Source organism: Thamnophis elegans, chromosome 7, assembly GCF_009769535.1.
Source record: "Thamnophis elegans isolate rThaEle1 chromosome 7, rThaEle1.pri, whole genome shotgun sequence".
In the NCBI taxonomy this organism is placed as follows: Eukaryota; Metazoa; Chordata; class Lepidosauria; order Squamata; family Colubridae; genus Thamnophis; species Thamnophis elegans.
In genome coordinates, this window is record NC_045547.1 from 85920649 (window position 1) to 85940178 (window position 19530).

Sequence of the window (19530 nt, forward strand, 5' to 3'; positions counted from 1 at the left end):
CTGTCCCTCAGACAACCTGGTGCCAAGCCACGAAGGGCTTTAAAGGTGACAACCAGCACATCGTTTTGCACCCGGAAGGAAATATATATATATATATTTCATGCCCTTGTAAGGTACTTACAAAGTTCAAATACATTCTTATGGTGGTCCCTATTTTGCCGTGTTTGCTTAGAAATCATGACCGCCTGTCATTGATGCGGTTTGCACAAGGTCATCATGGTGGTTTCCAGAAATGAAATCTTATTAACTAATTAAGGAAATTCCAAAAAAACCTGTCAGTTTCAGGCATTGTACTGTAATAAGAGGGGATAAACAATCTGGCTGTTTTTCTAGGGTGGAAGTAAGATTAAATGCAATACTTTCTAGCTATGTTGTTTGCAGATCTGCTCCAAATTTCTTTTGGATAGACTGTGCATTTTTCTGTGAAGTTAAACAAGGTCCTGTGATCTGGTTCTGCTTCCTTCCACTCTTAGTTTTACACGTTTCAGGACGGACCCAAAGTTCTACCTTTGTATATCCATGCCCAGGTTTGTTTTGGGTTGTTTATACATCAAGGTTCATATTAGGTGTTTGCATGTTAATCTGTAATCTGTAGAGACCTGCAGGAGGATTACCAGTATCTTTGCAAAATAAAATTTATCTGTTCATCTACTTGCATATAAGTAAAATTACGACTAGCAAAAAGTACTTTAATATGCCATGTATTTAAAACTGAAAAGAATTTAAAAGGAAAACTATTTGTCCGTAATACCTCTCTATCTGAATGTAACATTTAATTGTAACACCAAAAATACACGGATCCAACAAAACACTACTAGCCCTTGTCTGCGTTTTGCTCCCTCATCACAGCAGTTCTCCTCTTGCTAATTTCTGTTGTCTGCCATGCAATAAGGCTCCTGCATCCCCACAGATTTGTAAATCGAGAACTCAACTGTGGCTAAGATGCCCTTTTCTCCACCTGCTGCATAACTCCATTTCGGCTGGCCTCTTCCTTTTGAATAAAGAGCATCCTTGAATCCTTGCATTCTATCCACCAGCTTCATCTGACCAGGTGTTGGTGATGCCTCCTAAATCATCTATCTATCTCCCATTGCAAAGTCTTCCAGCTCCACTTTGTTCTGGCTGTGCTGAGGGGGGTTCTGCAGAGGCAGCGGGGCAGCTGTGGCCCTGGTCTCTTGGGCCCTCTTCTTTCCTGCATTTGTTCTGGCCGTCGTGGGATTCCTTCTCATCCCAAACGTGCCTCCGGGTCCCATTCTCAGACTCCTTGGTGGCTCCCCGTTCCTTGGGCTTCCTTCCCCTTCCCTGCACAGCCCTCACACTAAAGCTCCTAAAATCATCCCCTTGCAGCGCACGATTTTTCCAGATTTAGTTAGGGGCAGCCAATCTCTTGCTAAGAGTCTCCTGTCTCAGAAACAGGCCCCATTATTTATTTTGTTTGTAATAATTTATTTTTTACAAATTTTAAATTTCTTCTACGAACAAAGTGTTGTCCGGGTCCCCCCCCCCCCCCCCCGTTACATTATCCCTTACACAAAATTTGTTTTGCATCACATTACCATTCTAATTTCAGCCCCATTATTTTCTTCCCATATTTCCATCTTAATTTCAATTTTTCTTAACATATAGACCATATCAATTTTTCGCCCTTTCAGAAAAATATACCACATTTACCATTTCATTTTCCATCTGTTATTCTAATTTCTATATGTAGCATATATCGTCAAATCAACTTTAAAAGAAACAAACATTTTACTTAATTGGTTATCCACAATTAACGTTATTTTATTTAACTATATATCATTAGCAATATTAACATATTTCATTTTCTACTAATACATCTTTCCCTTCCTCCTTTCCTAGCCATTTTCTCTTAACTCATCTCTTGCTCTCTTTGATGTTCCATTTTTCATCAGTTTTCTATTTGTACTTCTATCCGCTACTCTAGAGTTCCTTTTTCCCCCTCTTTTATATGTATTGTATCTTTTCTTTTGGATTTTTCCTGTCATTCTCCTATGAGTTATTTCAGTAACCCTCCCTAGGATTTCTCTTTTTTGCTTCCCACAGAAAAAGGTCCCCTTATTAAAGAGTCTTCAAACCATTTTTTTTTTCTGGTTTATCAGTTCATTTATTTTGAACAAATCTCTTAAAGCATGTAATTGTATCATCGCTATCAAAATTCACATCAGTTCTCTTCACCCAAGCAAATTGCACATCAAATCTGCATCCCTAAAGATAGCAAATTCAGATCCTCATCGGCACCAGTATCAATGTTGCCTGGCAACCACGACTTGCTGGTGAAACAGAGTCACATGACGTGAGATGTTTTCTAGGGAATAGACTGGCAGGAAGTGTGGCTGATTCCATTTTAGGTCAGACAGGCTAATCCTCTCTCAGAAGGCCATAATATTATACTCCATCTGACACAACAGAAGATAAAATGTCCTTTGGCACTACAGTTGGTATATACGCTGATTAGATTGTTTTCTCTCTGATTTTCCACGTGCGAGAGCGTAACACACTTGGGTGACAAGAGGAGATGATGCGATGCTCTTTCGGTTAGAACTTGCACAGGGACTTCACCTGTTGGGGTAGCTGGCCTAATGGGAGTTCCGTGTATATGTGTACACACACATGCGTACCAGTAGTGGGTTCCGGATTCCGTTCCAACCGTACCGGTTGGAACGGGCCTGGCAGCGTCCAAATGGACGCGTGCACACACGCACAGCGCATGCATGCAACTTACTGTCCAGCGATGCTTCCATGAGCCTCCGCAATGCTCCAGATGCTCAGCGGAGCATCGCACAGGCACTGCACGTACTGTGCGCGGAAGCGCCAAAGATTTTAAAGACAGGTAAGTAGTGCTGGCGGGCGGGTGGGTCCTCCGGAGCATCATACTGAGTTGGTACCCGGTGCTCCGGGCAGGCTCCAGTACGCCCGCACCAGGGCGTACTTCCTGCAACCCACCCGCTGATGCCTGATGTCTCAGCTGATGCCTGATGTCTATAAGGGCCGTACAGGGTACTTCTTTGTCCTTATAAACAATGTTAAGGTAATGCATTTTGCTTCAATAATCTTTAGAATTTGAACTCTTCAGTTCTCCCACAGAAGTATTTGAGAGAAATTATATGCCAAAAGTGAAGAGTTTACTGGGATTTTTTTATGATGCTGATGTCCCAAATCTTGAATCAATATTGCTTTACTTACAAGTTTCTCATGCATATTAAACTACTAACTTTCTTATAAGTTCATTTAAAAACCAGAAACAGATGCTGCAAGCCTTCAAAAAATGAAGTATGCATGTAGCTTAGGTTTCAATGAGTTCCTGATTGTACCGCGTTTCCCTGAAAATAAGACAGGGTCTAATTTTCTTTTGACCCCTGAATTAAACACTTGGCCTTATTTTGGGGGAGGTCTTATTATTTTTGAGGTGCAGGAGGCGGTGAGCGTAGTCATCTCATGACTGCTGCTGCGTTGCAATATTTTCGGGGAGGGCTTATTTTAGTCCATTTGCTAAACAGGCCGATTGGGCTTATTATCCAGGGGGGGCTTATTTTCGGGGAAACTGGGTGATACGTCAAAGCTACTTGATGTGTACATTTCTGCCCCCTTAGCCAGTAGAGCATGCTGCCGCATGAAATGTATAAATTAAGTAATGTTGCAAAAGGGTAACACTTTAAATAGTATAAGACAGGTCTCCCTGGCTAGGCTGAATTGCTGCAACCGACTGTGGTGTCACGGCCCAATTTCTTCCACTGGGGTTTCTCGCTGTGCTGTAACTACAAAGCTCTGCATAATGAACCGAAAACTTAGGGAGTCTCCAGTTGCAGACAGATTCTTCGGAGTGGTGAGAATCTGACTGCCTAAGCAAACATTGCAAGGCTGACATGGCTACTGCTGATGTACGCTGGCCCGCTTATCTTCACCCTCACATCTGAAAAGCAAACGGGGTCGTGGCATTGGATTTCTCCCCCGTGCCCGCCCTTCTCCACCTCCCCTTTGAAGGGCTCTGGACATGCCGAACCAGATGAATACAATCTAGTTACATCGTTTGTCCTGCATTAATAGTTACTAGGAAACAGCAGGTCTGTGGGAGCCTTGGGATCTTGCGTACGCAGTGTATTAATTGTGAAGATAAAGAGATAACAGGGACGTTGAGTTGAGCCCTAAGAAACTGCTTTGAACTCCACCTTTCCACTCTTTGTTTAATGATAAATATATTTATAAAATTTCTGTCATGCTTCTATCTAAAAGTAGAAGTTGTAAAGGAAATATTCACTGCCCGGTAAGAGTGAAAGATTAATGGATATCGGCATGTCTATGCGTGCATGAATACATAGGTATATTCTTAATGAGAAACAGAAAAATTATAAATAATCGTATTCGGTATTTTTGGTTTGAAATCTAATTAATAAAATATTGTTAATATATTACTATATTATTACAAAGTTTTGATATATTTATCTTTAAATATAGGGTTTTCTCCAAAGTTCTTTGCTAGTGATTCAATGAAGCTAGGGATCTAGTGAGAATCTACTGGATACAGTTTTCCAGTGTTTTGTGAAAAACCTGGTACCTAACAATGGGACCTGGACCAGTTTCTCATTTGTTACGCACATTTCTGTACTCCAGTGGTCTTTACTAATGAAAATTAACATTGTCAGGTGGTCAGAAGCATTAATAAGAATGAAAGTAAAGCTTATCATATAGCTGGAAGTGACTTCATGGGTCGTCCAGTCCAACCCACTGATCTGTGCTAAAGCATTTCAGACAAATTGCTATTCAGTCTTTCATGAGGCGACCTGGTTGACAGCACTTACTGTCAGAGATTTTCCATGCACCGCTCCATAATCTCAACCATCACAATAAGCCTCTTCAATCCCAGGAAACCGGCTCTTCCCTTTGCAGGGCAGTTGCTTAAATATCCAAAGATTCTTGTCTTGTTTCCCTTCATCCGTTTCTTCCGCCTTTGCTTATCCCTTCCTCTGGTGGCCAGTCCTGTTGTCCCCTCGGGGACTTCTCTTAAATCTCATAACAACCTTAAAGGTCTTGGCTCAGACAACGGATGGTGCCTCAACAGCAGAATTGAAAGATTGAAAAATGTTTTCTGCAAACTGTTTTGACTTTAAAAAATAATTCCAAATGAATCTATTTCCACCACAAAAAAATTAGCATGGACCATGTGTCTGCAACCAATCAGCACAAATATAACAAGGTAACAATTTAAATGTAGTCTTGATGCTTTTAAAGGCATGATTTAGAAAACAGATCAGAAATGGTATCGTAAAGTAGCTAATGGGCACAGGACTGGTTGTGAGATAATTCTTTTATTGAAATGAATCTGGAAATTTAAGAAGGGAAAGCAAGAAAGTAATAAGAAAACAACAAAAAGAAATCCAATCAGTTCCTTCAAATAATGTAAAGAGAATCTTTTGGTACCGAGGAAATAATTACCTCTTGATGTTTTCTTTTCTTTTTTCCTTATGCATACAGGTTAAAGAATGGTTATGCTTAACCTGCCAGATGCAGAGAGCTTTAGGTGGGGACTTGGCTCCTGCTCATGGCTCTGGACCTTCGGTACCCAAGCAAGAATCTCCGGCCAAAGCAGCTTCTCAACCGCAGGCAGCTACCAAGAAGAAAGAAGCGGCTCTAAAACCTGACGCGACCGAGGCCTTGGAGCAGAAAAGGCCCCCGGCGCAAACAAACCAGGCTGCTCTGCCCAGTTCCTCTCCTGCAAAAGCAGAGGCTCTTCCTGCTGAACCCAAGCAGGCAGAATCCACCCCGAGGTCCGGCCAGGCCAAGCCGTCGGGAAGCGAGGATAAACAAGAGCAATCTAGTCCTCGGAAGCTCCCAAGCGACGACGCAACTAAACCGTCACCGTCGGATTCCAGACAAAACGGCTCCAAGCCTTTACTCACTCAACGTAAAGTCCTTCAGGGGTCAGAAGATGACAAGCTGTCACAGGACCAACGTGCACCTGGTGGCAAAATTGCTGCTCCAGATTGCAAAACTTTACCTCAAGTGTCTTCTCAAAAGTCTGCAACAAAACTCAGTTCTCCGCTTGGAAGCGACTTAAATGCTAAGGGCCAAAAGGAAACCGAAACAGCAGAAGCGAAAGAGCCTTCCGTGAAAACCCAGCCCCAGGGGAATCCCAAACCAGATGCCAAATCGACCCCAAAAGGCCAACAAGCCTCAGTGGGCGCCAAGCCCAGCCAAGCCCGGCCTCAGGTTCAGGCCCAACCGCCCCCAAAAGCCCCGGAACAAGCCAAGCGTTTCGGCCTTCGTGCGGGAGGCGATGCTCCCAAGCCACTTCCAGCAGCCCCTCCAGAAACGGTGACCGGGAAGCTGTTTGGATTTGGGGCTTCCATTTTCAGCCAGGCTTCCAGTTTGATCACCACATCAGGCCAGCCAGGAGCTCAGGCACCGGGACCTGCCCCTTCAGCCCCCTCCAAGCAGCCCCTTCCCCCTGCCCTGCAAAAGGAGCCCCCTCCACCGTCTCCTAAGGGGGCGCCTGCGAAGAAGGAAGCGAAGCCTTTTCCTGGGGCAGAAAAAGCCTCCCAAAAGGAAGCCAGCCAGGCGGAGGCCGAGAAGAAGCCGCTGCCTCCCCAGGCCTCCCAGGCGCCTGGTGGGGCTGGGAGAGAAAAGAGGGCAGGGCCACCACCGGAAGCACCCCAAGGGCCCCCGCCGGCCTCCCTCTGTCCCCTCTGCAAAACTGGCCTCAATGTGGGGTCTACAGACCCTCCCAATTACAACAGGTGCACAGAGTGTAGGACCGTGGTGTGCAGCCTCTGTGGATTTAATCCCACGCCCCACATCACAGAGGTAGGTAGGCACAGCTCTCTTCCCCTCCACCGTGGTTGTGATGCGTTGCTTCTCTCCCCCCCCCCCCTCCAATCCATGCAGATCAATTATTTGACCCCCTTCCTAGTCTGAGGGAAATGACTCGGGTGCCTTGGTTAAAGGTTTATTATGTACCAGTGCTTTTCCCCCCCTAGCATTCATCCCCTGTATTGCTTATATTTCAACAATGGAGCAAGTTTTAAGTAATTTATTGCTGATGCTTTATGTAGTTTATAGTGTTGGAAAGGAAAGAGGAGCAAAGACCCCGCCCAGAGTCCCTAGGGAGTGGGCGGCATACAAATCCTATTAAAGTTTAAAGTTTAAATGAAAGCTACTTTTCCTCCGCGAAGAGAATTGCTAAGCCAAGACTGAGGTGAATTTAAGGTGCGGAGAGCCTAGCGCAACCTTCCCTCTGATTTTAGGTTTCCGCCAGGGATATTGGAAGAGAGGGCTCAAACACCTTAGAAAAGAAACTTCTTGGGTATTTAATATCAAAGGGATATTAAACGCAGCCGGGTCTGTTCTGGGTTTTTGTTAGTAATCTGCAGAACTGAAATGCTAAGAACCCACTTGCTATTTATAGAAACTCACAGATGCTGCTGAATCATGTGGCTGAGGGAAGATCAGGCGTTCGTAGTTCTTTGCACTTTTTCTTCTGCCTCTGTCGAAAGGTTGTGATAGACCTCTTGACAGATTTATTTCGTTATCGTAAAAGATAATTGGATGTGTAAGCTGTGATTTGACCTTATTCCCTCATAAAAATGGCCTTCCGGCTGGCACTTAGTAAGGATGCACATGAGATCTGGGGAGAAGCCTTCAAAGCTTTGAGCATTGGTGAGCCTTTGTGATGTTGGAACGAGCCGACTGCGGCCACCCATGTTCTCTGGCTGGATTGGAGCTGGATTGGCCTCTCCGCCTCAGGCCCTTTTTTTCCTCACAAAATTCTTCTGGGGAGATAAAAAGAGAGAGAGAGGGGGGGGAGATTCCCAAACGTTTAAGCTCCTGGAGGAAAGGTACACTAAGGAATGAAGGGGAAGGGGAACACAGGTGGATGCTCCTGGCCAGCCTTGGGTAGTTGACAGCAGTTGTGGCTGAACTCAAGTTGACAAACCTTTGATTCACCGAGGGGAACTCTGCTCCTTTCTGCACTTAAAAGGAAAGGCCATCTCCCCGTACAGCTGTGCATGTGGTTACGAGACCCTCTGCTCAGCCTCCAGACCTTCTGCGTGGAGGGAATATTTATCTCAGTAGTTCTTCTTGCCTCCACGGTAATGGGTGTATTTGGGTCTTCACAGGAAAAAGCATAGCTCAGGAACTATTTATTCATCCATCGTATTTACACGGTTGCTCATCTCACAAAATGCAACTCTAGCCAGTGCACAGTAGGAAAAAAACAATAATATAAAAAACAAATCAGTTTAAAAATTAATATAATTTTAAAAAGTGGGTGAGAAAATGACAGATATTAATAACAGTGAAGCCACCTCAACAACTCACCATTCCCTTAGGGCCCTCAAGCCTGATGACATAGCTGTCTGCTCCAGTGGTGGGTTTCAAAATTTTTTGGAACCTCTTCTGTAGGTGTGGCCTGCTTTCCGTGTCCACTGGTGGAATCTCTTCTAACCGGTTCGGTAGATTTGACGAACCGGTTCTACTGAACAGGTGCGAACTGGTAGGAACCCACCTCTGGTCTGCTCACTTCTGGTTTCAATTATACATTCACACACACATTTGCCATGGAAATTAGCAATTTAGTCAAGATTGAGGAGATAACAACAGATGAGGCATGAAAACCAAATCAGATTCTCTGAAAGAAGCATGCCTGAGTGGTTAGCTTTTAATAGGAGCCTGCCGAAGACTACTCAAAATCCAGTCCAGAGTTCCAAGATATAGGTCAGCGTGTCAGAGTATTTAAGTCTAGGTCAGAGGACAAAAATTCACAATTCACACCAACATTACACCAGAGTTAGATATTAGACAGTTGATTTCAACAAGAGATTGTTGAATGTCTTGCCAGAAGGCAGGACAAGAACCAATGGATGGAAACTTATCAAGGAGAGAAGCAGCCTAGAACTAAGGAGATATTTCCTAATGGTGAGAACAATCTGTCAGTGGTGCGCCTTGCCACCAGAGGTTGTGGGTTCCCCATCACTGGAGGTTTTCAAGAAGAGACTGGACAGCCACTTATCTGAAATGATATAGACTCTCCAGCTTGTGCAGGGAGTTGGATTAGAGGACCTCCGAGGTCCCTCCCAACTCTGTTAGTCGTATGTTCTACATTTATATTTGTGTGTGTGTGTGTGTGTGTGTGTGTGTGTGTGTGTGTGAATTCATTCTGACGAGATCATGGGCCAAAGCTGTCTCTTAAATGAGGCTGTGGGCAGCTACTTTTAATCAAGGAATTTACTTCCTAACTTGGCAAAGAGCCTTGTAGAACTTCTTGGCTCTGCTCTTCGCCATAGTCACTGGGTGCTGGGGCTGCAATAAGGGCAGAGAAGGATGGTTGGTTCTCCTTATTGCCACAAGGCAGGCTTTGACAGCGGCTTTAATGCATTCCCAGTCAAATCCCAAGCGACACTCTAGAGTCTGGACGTCTCCCATTCCATTTTCCCCAACTCCTCCATAAACCTTGGGAAATGATGGCATCCACGAGAGGGTCACGTAGGCATGATCCAACCCAGAGCCTCAGCTGCCCTTCCAAGTGCCACCAGGACCTCTGGAGGACAGTGCAGCAGCAGGGCCAACCTGCAGCTCCCTCTCTCTGGTTTACTCTGGCTCCATCCGTGGCTGAGTTCCGTAGCAAAGTGAGGGCCTCTCGGAATAGAGGGCGGGCGCAGTCTGCCAGGGTCAGGCCCAACGACGAGACAGAGAGATCCGGTTGAGTCCAATCCTTTATTTCTTTACTCATTGGCCAACTGGAGCCAAACTTTCTAACCTACTAGACGTATCCTGAGAGTTTCTAGGATGTGGCTATCCTGGGCCTCTTCCTCTGTCTCCCATGCGACTCAAGACTGTGGAAGCTCTTAACCCAGGGCTCTTTTCTGGGAAACCTCTGCATTGCTAACACACACACACACACAGACACACACACACACACACAGAGCTCCTGCAGGTGCAGATTCCATCACATAATTTAAACAAACATGCTTGAACGCCACCCATTCCTTTCAGGTGAGTTTCTGCAGTTGTATATATTCTGCTTTGCTGGTTTATCAAGTAGCAACTACAGCTTGCAAGGATGTACTTATTGCCAGTTACTTCATTTAATCTCTGTGTTCCCTGACCCCTGGAGCCAGTTTCTTCTTGGCAGAAATCCAGGGCCTTAATAACTAGAAGAAAGGCTGAACTCGATGGCTAAACCCGGTTTCCTTTTTGTTCTACTGTTGCCTGGCTGTGCCAGGAAAATGGATGCGTGCTGAATTTTTGACTTGCAATAGTGTTGCAGCTGTTAAGGGAAGAGGCGTTCTGCGGTGCCAGAAATGGATGACAGTCAGGTATGTTGGCTGGGCATCTCCATAAAGGTGTCAGGCAGCCCAGTGGATTTTTCCGTCATTCTGGCCCTGGGAGAATGGATACGGCTGAGCTCCCTGGGCAATCGGAACCACCGCAGTTAAGCCAATGCTAACTCTGGCAGATACTGTAAAAACAGATCTGGCAAAGGTGGCAAGGAAACGCCCCTTCCAGGTTGGGCATGACCTCTTGGAAGTCCCATGGCAATAACCTGGAGGGACTCACCTGGCTGACAGCTGGAGACAAGCAAAGACTTTGCAGTTGCATAAGGCAACTTTCACCACTACCTAAAAGTTGGTGTCCAAGACCTTTACGGTCCTGAGCAACTGAATTTCCAGAGAGTTCAGTTTCCGAATAGGCTCCCTCCGTGCCCGAATTTACTACTACTGCCGCCGCTGCTGCCGCCGCTGCCGCTGTGGGCACTAGGCAGATGTTTGAAGGATTTGTGAGAGGTCTGCAAGGTCTCCTGTCCCAGATTCTTTGGATCTTTTAAATGTCTAGTACCCCTGGCTGTTTTTTTTTCATGCATGCTCTTACATAGGTTTGGAGTATTCTGTTTTGCTGAATTTTACATTACATTTTACACATAAATCCTTTTAGCTGTTATTACTTAGGTACATTAAATTGCAGTGCCAGATTTTTTTCTGCCCGAAGCTCACAAAGCAAGTTTTTTCTTTCTTTTAATTCCCTCTCAGCGTTTTTGCTTTTACAGTGTCACATTCACTTGGTGTCTGCTGTGGGCCCTGCCTTCAAGAGGCCATTTCGAGCAGGAAAATAATAGGCAGGGTAACATTCTCAGTTTTTACCCTGCAGAAAGAAAACAACCATTTTCAAAGACTAAAAAATGTGAAGCATGAAAAGCATATGCTGGGAGTGCTTAGCATTATGAAACTCCAAAATCAAGAGTAATCCATCCTGGGCAGTGGTGAATTGAGTAGTGGAGCCAATTAGATTTCAATTTCTGCTGGAAACGTGAACTGATTTATTTCAATATTTTTGACCACTAATGAAATCAAAATCAAGTTTCCATTATCCTCACAAATGTCCATTTTGTCTTAAAAATGGTTTTATTGTACAGAACTGTTTTCTGTCTTTTTTAACCTTATCCATACATCCTTCATTAAATGTAGTGATGACTGATACATATTTATCTGCAAGCATTCTTTTCGGCTCATATTTATTTTAATTTTTAAAAGTATTTTTTTATTTTATATTTCTTAACATGAGTTAAATATTAAACAAAAACGATTTTGGCCTAACGTTTGAATATTTTACTTGTATTTTGCCCTAAGCTTTTTTTTTTAACCTCCTGCTATTATCATGTTTTATTTGGATTGGTCAATGTGCCTATGTGGCTTCAGAATTATTTAATGATCGTTGCTGTTTTAGGCTAATCCTGGTATTTGGTCATTTGTTTATTATTACGGTTGGTCTCACGGTCGGCCATACCTTTATAGGTGGGATTTTTGCCCAACTATCGATTGTTTCCCGAGGATTTGGATAGGCAGATGTGGATGTCTGGTGTGAAAGGCCTTGATGCAGGCTCCGTGCCGCTCCGAGTGAAGCCTCCTTGGACGATTGACTGGCAGCGAGTTGGTCAGTGCTCCAATGGGGCTCCAGGTGTTTCAGGATGGCCCCCAAGGCGCCCGTGACTGACGGTGCTCCTGGGAGGCCAGGCCGAAGCCACCGCGCCTGGAGATGGCGAAGGCAGGTGAGCAGGGTGGAGGAAAGCCAGGAAAGGCTCCCTCAGGGAAAGGAGAGGAAGCGAGTCAGTTAAGGGAACGACCGGACAGATGTTGGGCCGGAGCACGTGGGAGACCCCTCCCCCTGGGTCATCCCCCTGGAGGCCCTGGAGACCACCCAGCCCCTGAGTGGATGCTGGGTGAGTGTGGATTAGTGTGTGTGTGTGTGAGAGAGAGACAGAGACAGTATCAGTAAAAGTTTGCTGTGTTTTTAAACTCACTGATTTGATTTGGGGTTGAGTGTGACAGTTCTCCAGGCCTGTGAGTGAGTGACCATAAGCCGAACCTGAGAGCATACCTGTGTAACACTACCTCCCCCCCCCCCGGCCTTTTCCCTTTCCTCTCCTCTCCTGCCACCCCCAGATGGCTGCAGCCCCCCCCCCCCCGTCCCCTGCTGTAGTTTCCAATAAAGCAGAAAAGGGAAGGAGGGTTTTGTTCCTCTCTTCCTGCCTGCCTGCCTGCCTGGGAAAGTATGAAACCGCCAGGGCTGATAAGTGGAGCCTCCACTGAGTCCTTGGAGAGTCAGTTTGAAGGGTGGTGTTGAAGGGATCGGCAGAGACCGGGGGACTGAGTTCTAGTCCAGCCTTGAGCACAAAGCCAGCTGGGTGACTTTGGGCCAGTCGTTTCCTCTCAGCCCTCGGAAGGAGGCAAACCATGCTGGGGAAAAACCATGCTAAGAAAAATGCAGGGACCTGTCCAGGCGATCTCTGAGAATCAGAAGGGAAACAAAATCTGCGAGTAGTCCTGGATATTCCTCCTAAAGCCCTGATTCCCCCACCCTCCGTTTTATCCATCTGTCTGTCCGTAAAAAACAAAACGACATTTAAGCAGCCGAGATACTGTTTTGGCTCTTTTGCTTTGTAGGAATCTTGCTCACTCCTGGCTTTTCTGGCCAAGACATAAAAGCATATTAATGGTAGACATGTCCAATGTCTGGAGAAATAATGTCTGCTTTTTATTTTTTATAACAGAGAGAAAACGTAAAGATGTATAACTCATCCTGGGTTAGAAATTACTTTGGCCTATAAACACACAGTCCAGACGTTCAGGATCTGAGCACTGGCACAAACAATAGAGTCACTTTTATAAATAAGGCGTTGCCATGGAAATGGGTGTTTCTCTACTTACTCATTGTGGAGTTAAAAGAGGAGATGACATTCTTATAATGAAATCCAGCATCATTGTGTATTGTGTTGTGGAGAGCAGGGCAGGGCAGGGTAATAGTACCCCAGTGGGACTGAACATGATTGCAGCACCTGTGTCATTTACAAAAACTGGAGGGGCCTATTTTGCTATACTTTTATACAATTAGTGAGCTGCAGGTTTTGCCCTCAGACACACACCTCCGAGCACACACACACACCTCTGAGGTGAAGCATAAAACCTCTGAGCATCAGAAATCAGCTTTTTCTCACACATCATGGTAATAATAAAGAACTCTGCAGGAAGCTAAGCTGAAATTGGCTGTGTCACTTCCAAGTTTCCAGACTTTTTCCCCCTCTAATTTGCACTATTGTACGCGGGAATCTTGCACGGGAAAAGACCCGAATACAACAAGACCAGCATGTGTGTGTGTGTGTGTGTGTGTGTGTGTGTGTGTGTGTGTGTGTGTATACGTACACATACACATACACATACACATACATAGTTTTAGGAAATCATGTGTCTCAAGATGAATGACTCCCCTTCCTACTTTGTGTACCTCATAAGAGATTGCTGGCTTCCCACATCAGTTCCATACGTAGATCTTGTCGTGACATTTTAAAATTGAGATTGATCTCTTCAGAAACCCTTTTTGAGAAGCAGTAAAGCCATTGTTTCTCGGTGCTGCTATTATCTGTTAACTCCTTCCAGATCTCGGACAGAGAGAGGGAAGGTTGCATGGAAGGCTTTTGACTGCTGCTGATTATCCATTGTCCTTGGAGAACGGCTCTTGGGAGAACAGAAAGGCATTTAAATTAATCCATTTGGAGCATCAACAGTCAATGGATTTGATGCCAGTGGGGGAGTTTCGGACTTCACTTGGTCCATTTTGCCATCCAGTTGGCTGCACATTTTGGCCCAAGCAAACTAAATGTAAAACCGTTGGAGCCATTGGGGTGAGGCAGAGCATTCAGCCCTCCGACGGAATCTCTGCAAATGTTTACTGGCATAAATAGTTGCTAGTGCTAGTAAGGCAACTGGATTCCTAAGTGATAGTCATCCAACCCTGGTGGATCTTATAGACTGTTTAATCCAATGGCCCTTTTGGTCTCAAAGAAGGTAATTACCCCCCCCTCCCTCCACCCCCACCCCCCCAAAAAAACACAGACTCAGTTTTTCACACAAGTTTTTTGTACTACAACAGCAGTCCCAAAGTGGGACCCTCAGGTCACTAACCAGCAATCCCAAATTATCTCACAACCTCCTCCTCCTCCTCCAGAACATGGCCCAATTCCCTTCCTGAAGGTATTCTCCCTCCCCCCACCCCACCCCCGTTTAAGAACCTCTGTCCCAGCCTCTTATGGTCTTTGTGGTCAACCCCTCCCCTACAAGTACACAAGCAGCAATGTTTGTAGTGCTCTCTGCAAGGGTATCTCTTGGCAGTTAAAACAGGATCTGAACTTTTGCAACTATTTAAAAAATGTCAAAAGTGCTTCTACTCCTGGAAGCTTTTGGAAAAAGAAAGAAAATGAGGTATCTTACAACCTGTTAGTTTGTGATTTACTGGCATGTGGCCAGTAGAGTAGGCTTTTGTCTTTTGCTTATATAATAAGAAAGAAAGAAAAGAAAGAAAGAAAGAAAGAAAGAAAGAAAGAAAGAAAGAAAGAAAGAAAGACGGGAGAGAGACAGACAGACAGTTCTTTAATGGTAAAGCAATCAAATCATATAAAAAGACAAAAATATCTTGGTACTCAGCTGCTTTGAAACTCATCAAATTTGGTATTCAGTGCATTGTGATGTAAACACTTGGTCCTGGTATTCATTTGTTTGGTACTTAATGCACAAGTTAGAACTTGTCACTGAAAGCTGCCTTGTGATTCACTGCATTATTCCTTATGGGAAAATTTTGTTTGTAACTCATCATTTTTGGTACTTGGCGTGTCTCCTGGAACCAATTAACAATGAGTACCATGGTGTCACTGTATAGCGTATAACAGTCAAGAATGAAATGGTCAAGAATTTCCAGTTGAAAAGAAAAATCTTCACTAAAGGAGGGCTGAATAAGGATGCCAAATAGGACCAAACCTTTGTAATGAATGAAGAGTGAATTTGTTACAGAGATTGAGACTTCACCTAAGATGAAGATTATCTTGGATAGTGTCATCTAAATTAGAATATCTTAGCCTAACTAGTGGTAAAACCCTCTGTTTTGTTCTAGACCTCAATGAAATTGTAGGCTATCTTGTAAAAGCATTATCACAGGGCAGCATTCTAGCAAATAAAAACAGAACCGCATGCTGAAACCAGATCCAGAATTTATTAGGCAAACGTAATAGGGAGCCTTCTAAAGTCTATTTAAAAAAACAACAACAATATTCTACTTCCTCTGCATTGTACTGTGTGGAGTATTTTGCACCTGGCTGATATTGAAAAACCAAACCAGGATTGGACCTGCTTAGGATACGGATAGGTGACCACAAGGCAATGCCGACTTTAGATCAGACTAGGAAGCCCAAAACATCTGTTGACTTATCACAGATGGATGAAAAAGCACTTCTCGCAGGTGGTGCAGTTGGGACGAATTTGTCTAAAGTCAGATGTGAAACTGGTCAGAGCTGATTGTTAATGGGATGGGAAATCCGAGGATTGTAGGCTGAACTGAGAAGTCAAAAAATATTCTGGAAAAAACAACACCACCAAACCACTTTCTGTATTTTCCCTGAAGTGACCAGGATCTGACCTCTTATCACCATAGCATTATAGAAAGCATCTCCTAGATGCTGCTTGTGTGGATTGATGCACGGAGAGTGTGTTTTTGTGTGATTGGCTTGGGCCATTTCTCCTCCTGCCAGCCCGACTTCTGTGACTTTGAAATGATCCCAAACCGTCCTCATAACCTTTCAGTGGGATTCCTCGCACCTGGGAGTCCTAGCAATGTTCACAGTTATTGCCATACAATAGTTAAGTGTTTTGTGGAGGAGTTAGCTATCAGGCCTGGGCTTGAGTAAACATCTATGTGGGTGTCAGTTGTTTTGTTGTACCAAAATAAACAAATAAATAAATAAATGTTGATCTGAACTGAACTGAACTTGGATTTGTTGATTAACCAGAGTAATTTATTAGTTATTTGTGTCTTTTGGACTTTTCAGGCCTAGGTTTGCTAGACTAGACACAATTATCTGTTACTTATGAGAAGTTAAATTAGGGTTTTGCCATTTGCAGCAGTGAGTGGATTTCAAAGCAAGTGACGATCAACTGATGTTGCTCATCAGTTGTGTGTTTTAAAAAAATCTTGTGTAAAAAAAGGTTATGAATATTTTGAGGCATTGAATTGATTTGTTTGAAAGTATGATAACTCCCCCCCACCCCCCCGGGAAGAGAAAATTTCATGCCCAGCAAACCAGGGAGCAACTTCCCCAATTTATGTTGTGATCATTGTGTGGACTATAACAAGCCCTTTCTAGCCTCCTGTGTCCCCCATAAGCCACAGCATAGCCTCTTTATGCACATCGTTGTCATTGTTGCAGGGAAAAGGTTGATGGAAAAAGTGTAAGGTTATTTGGTAATTATTTAAAAAAAATAGTTCTGTATTGCTGCACTTTAGCCCCGCTTAGTATTCAAAGAAAATCGCTTCATTAAATCAGATCCATGGCATGAAACTTCACAGGTCTCTGGAGACATTCTATTTTTAGCGCTTTTGGTCTCTCTGTTGCATTTAAATATCTCACCTATATATTCAGCTGAAAATAATCTGGGTGTTTTTGTAGGTGATTATGCACTTAGGCTTCAATTCCACACCAATAGAAGAAGCCAAACACAAAGAAGACAAAGAAGACGAAGACGAAGACGAAGAAGAAGAAGAAGAAGAAGAAGAAGAAGAAGAAGAAGAAGAAGAAGAAGAAGAAGAAGAAGAAGAACCAGCCTTCCTTAAACGTTCAGACAGCCAGCATCTAATGCCCTAACAGGAGCTGTGAGGCATAATGTGCAGGCCACTGTACAGAGCAGAGCCAAATCACTGTCTGTTTGTGGCAGATTGCATGGGAAAGACAAAGACAAAGTAATGGCTAAACATACATTATTTTTATCCAAATATTAACCCTGGAGCTGGTAAAGAAGCCCCCGGTCGCTCCATGCGCTTACCTGGGTCATTTGGAGTTTCCTTATGCAGATTCCAAAAACGAAATGGTTGCCCCAGAAGGTTAAACGACCCTCCCGCACCCCAGCCCTGGTGGGGGAGACTTCTCTGAGAGTGACTCTCCCTCCGGGCTGCTACGGGCAGCCTCCATGCCCAAATCCCTGCAATGCTCAGTTGGCCCTCAGACAACTAATCCGTGCCATGGAGATCCTCTCCCAGGGCCTGATCCCTCTGTGTGTGTGTGTGTGTGTGTGTCCCCGGATGAGGAAGGACAGGATTTGCCTCGACCCGAATGAGACTGAGCAGCAGTGGGTTTTAGGCCTTCCCGGTCCCGATGCGTCCTCCTTAGGTCCTCAGTGCCTGAGCCTTGGACCCCAAGTGTGGAGCGAAGTCTGCTTGTTCACTTATGCCCAGGGCTTTTTATGATTCTGCAGATACCGTGCGTTTTGCTTCCTGTTCTATTTTTTATCGTCCATATTTTCATCTGTTTGCCTATTCATTCGTTCCGTTTACATATCCACCCACCTGGCATTCATGATCCTGGGATGCTTACAGGCAGTTTGTTCCTAAGGTGGTAAGCCCCGCCCAGCATCATTTTTTTCGGGGGTGGGGGGTGGGGACAACAACAGAAGGGCAGCTGTGTAAGTCAAATCAAATAAGCTATAATAGACTAACCAAAGTTAAAACACTGTAAGGCTGTTTATATGTAATATAAACTGTAAAATTTTAACGCTGTAGAGGTGGCTGGTGTTTATAGTAGAAAAGCGGAAGGAAGGAACTTCCCTTCTGAAGGAGCCCTCATGCCTCTTCCCCATTCTTCCAGCCTTCCCAGGCTTAAAGATTATTCTGCCAATGCCTGCTGGTAAAGTCCATTGCTCTTACGTAGCTGTTGCAGAAAAACAGAGCAGTAAAACAAGGTTACGGTGCTATGTTGGGAATCCTTCATTGTTACCCACTCAGGGTAGAATATAGCAACCTACCACCCATTACAGAGAAATCTGGTATTGTTGTTATCCAATGTCCTAGTGGGTTGGGTTTCTTGCTTTAAAAAAAAAGGGTAGGAGGATGGGCTAGGGAGAAATTAAAGACTAGACCTCCCCCCCCTCTCTCTTTTGTGGGAGGGGGGTGTTACCTTTGAATCAGCTGGGGCTGCGGGGCAACTTAAAATCTTTGCCTTTTTTTGGTGAGATTTTGGAACGGGTTCACCCTTGCCTCGTTCCTGGGGGCTGAGAGTGAGTGACTGGCCCAAAGTCACCCATCGGGCTTTGTCCCTGGGTGGAATGAGAATTCGGTCTCCTGGATTGTAGCCTGATGCCTTTACCACTAGACCAAAATCATTTATACGCCATCCAAATACCTCATGCAATTCACACAACAGTTTAACTGGGTTTGAAGTGGGGAAAAAAAAACCTTCAGAAGAAAGCAATGGCCGATCACTTTCATAACAAGATGTCCCAATTGCTTATGCGGTTCAACTGGATTCTCTTTTAATCCAATAACAATGGATTTCTTTTACCTTTTGTATGTTTTTCTCATCTCTCAGGTTTGATATGCTTATAAAATGAAACAGTAGATCCTTATGGTTTTGAACTTGGTTATTTGGGAAAGAAATTCCAGGTTGTTTCCAATAGGTGATTCCCTCTAATTATCCATTTTGGGTTATTCTCTGAATTAATATAATTTTAGTAATTATATAGACATTACTCCTGTTTATGAAATGTAACTGATTATACATAATGCATATATATGTATAACCGAATTGCTAAACTTATATATTTATTAAGCAGCATGTGCTTCTTACACGCTACTCAAAATAATAGCATGGTTAGGTTTACTAAAGTCCATCTTGAATTCACTCATGTTAATTTTCTGTAGTCCAATTGCAAAAACTTTCACATAGGCAAATTCATGAAACGTGGGAGTGTGGCGGAAGCTTTTTGTCTCTGTCCATCTTGGAGAAATTCTTTCTATCAAACCACTCTTTTCTGAATATGAATAAAAACCAGGAACCTAAGGGAAAGTCTTGAATCAGAAATATTATTCATGACAGGAAAACATGGAACACATTAAAGCAACATGAGCTGCTCCTGAAGGCATAGAAACAGAACTAGGTGAATTTCCATAGTTGGTTGTTGGTTTTTGAAGGGAGGGGGGGGGGAAAGG

General features: G+C 44.1%; 1 protein-coding gene across 1 annotated transcript in view; it reads left to right on the forward strand.

Annotated features, from left to right (window-relative positions):
• Nucleotides 1-19530, forward strand: part of PCLO (piccolo presynaptic cytomatrix protein) — a gene marked incomplete at its 3' end in the record, with an annotated part of 80047 nt that overhangs the window by 13675 nt on the left and 46842 nt on the right. Inside the window, 1 exon segment of the mRNA XM_032221901.1 lies at nt 5491-6819. Coding sequence (XP_032077792.1) covers nt 5491-6819 — 1329 coding nt within the window.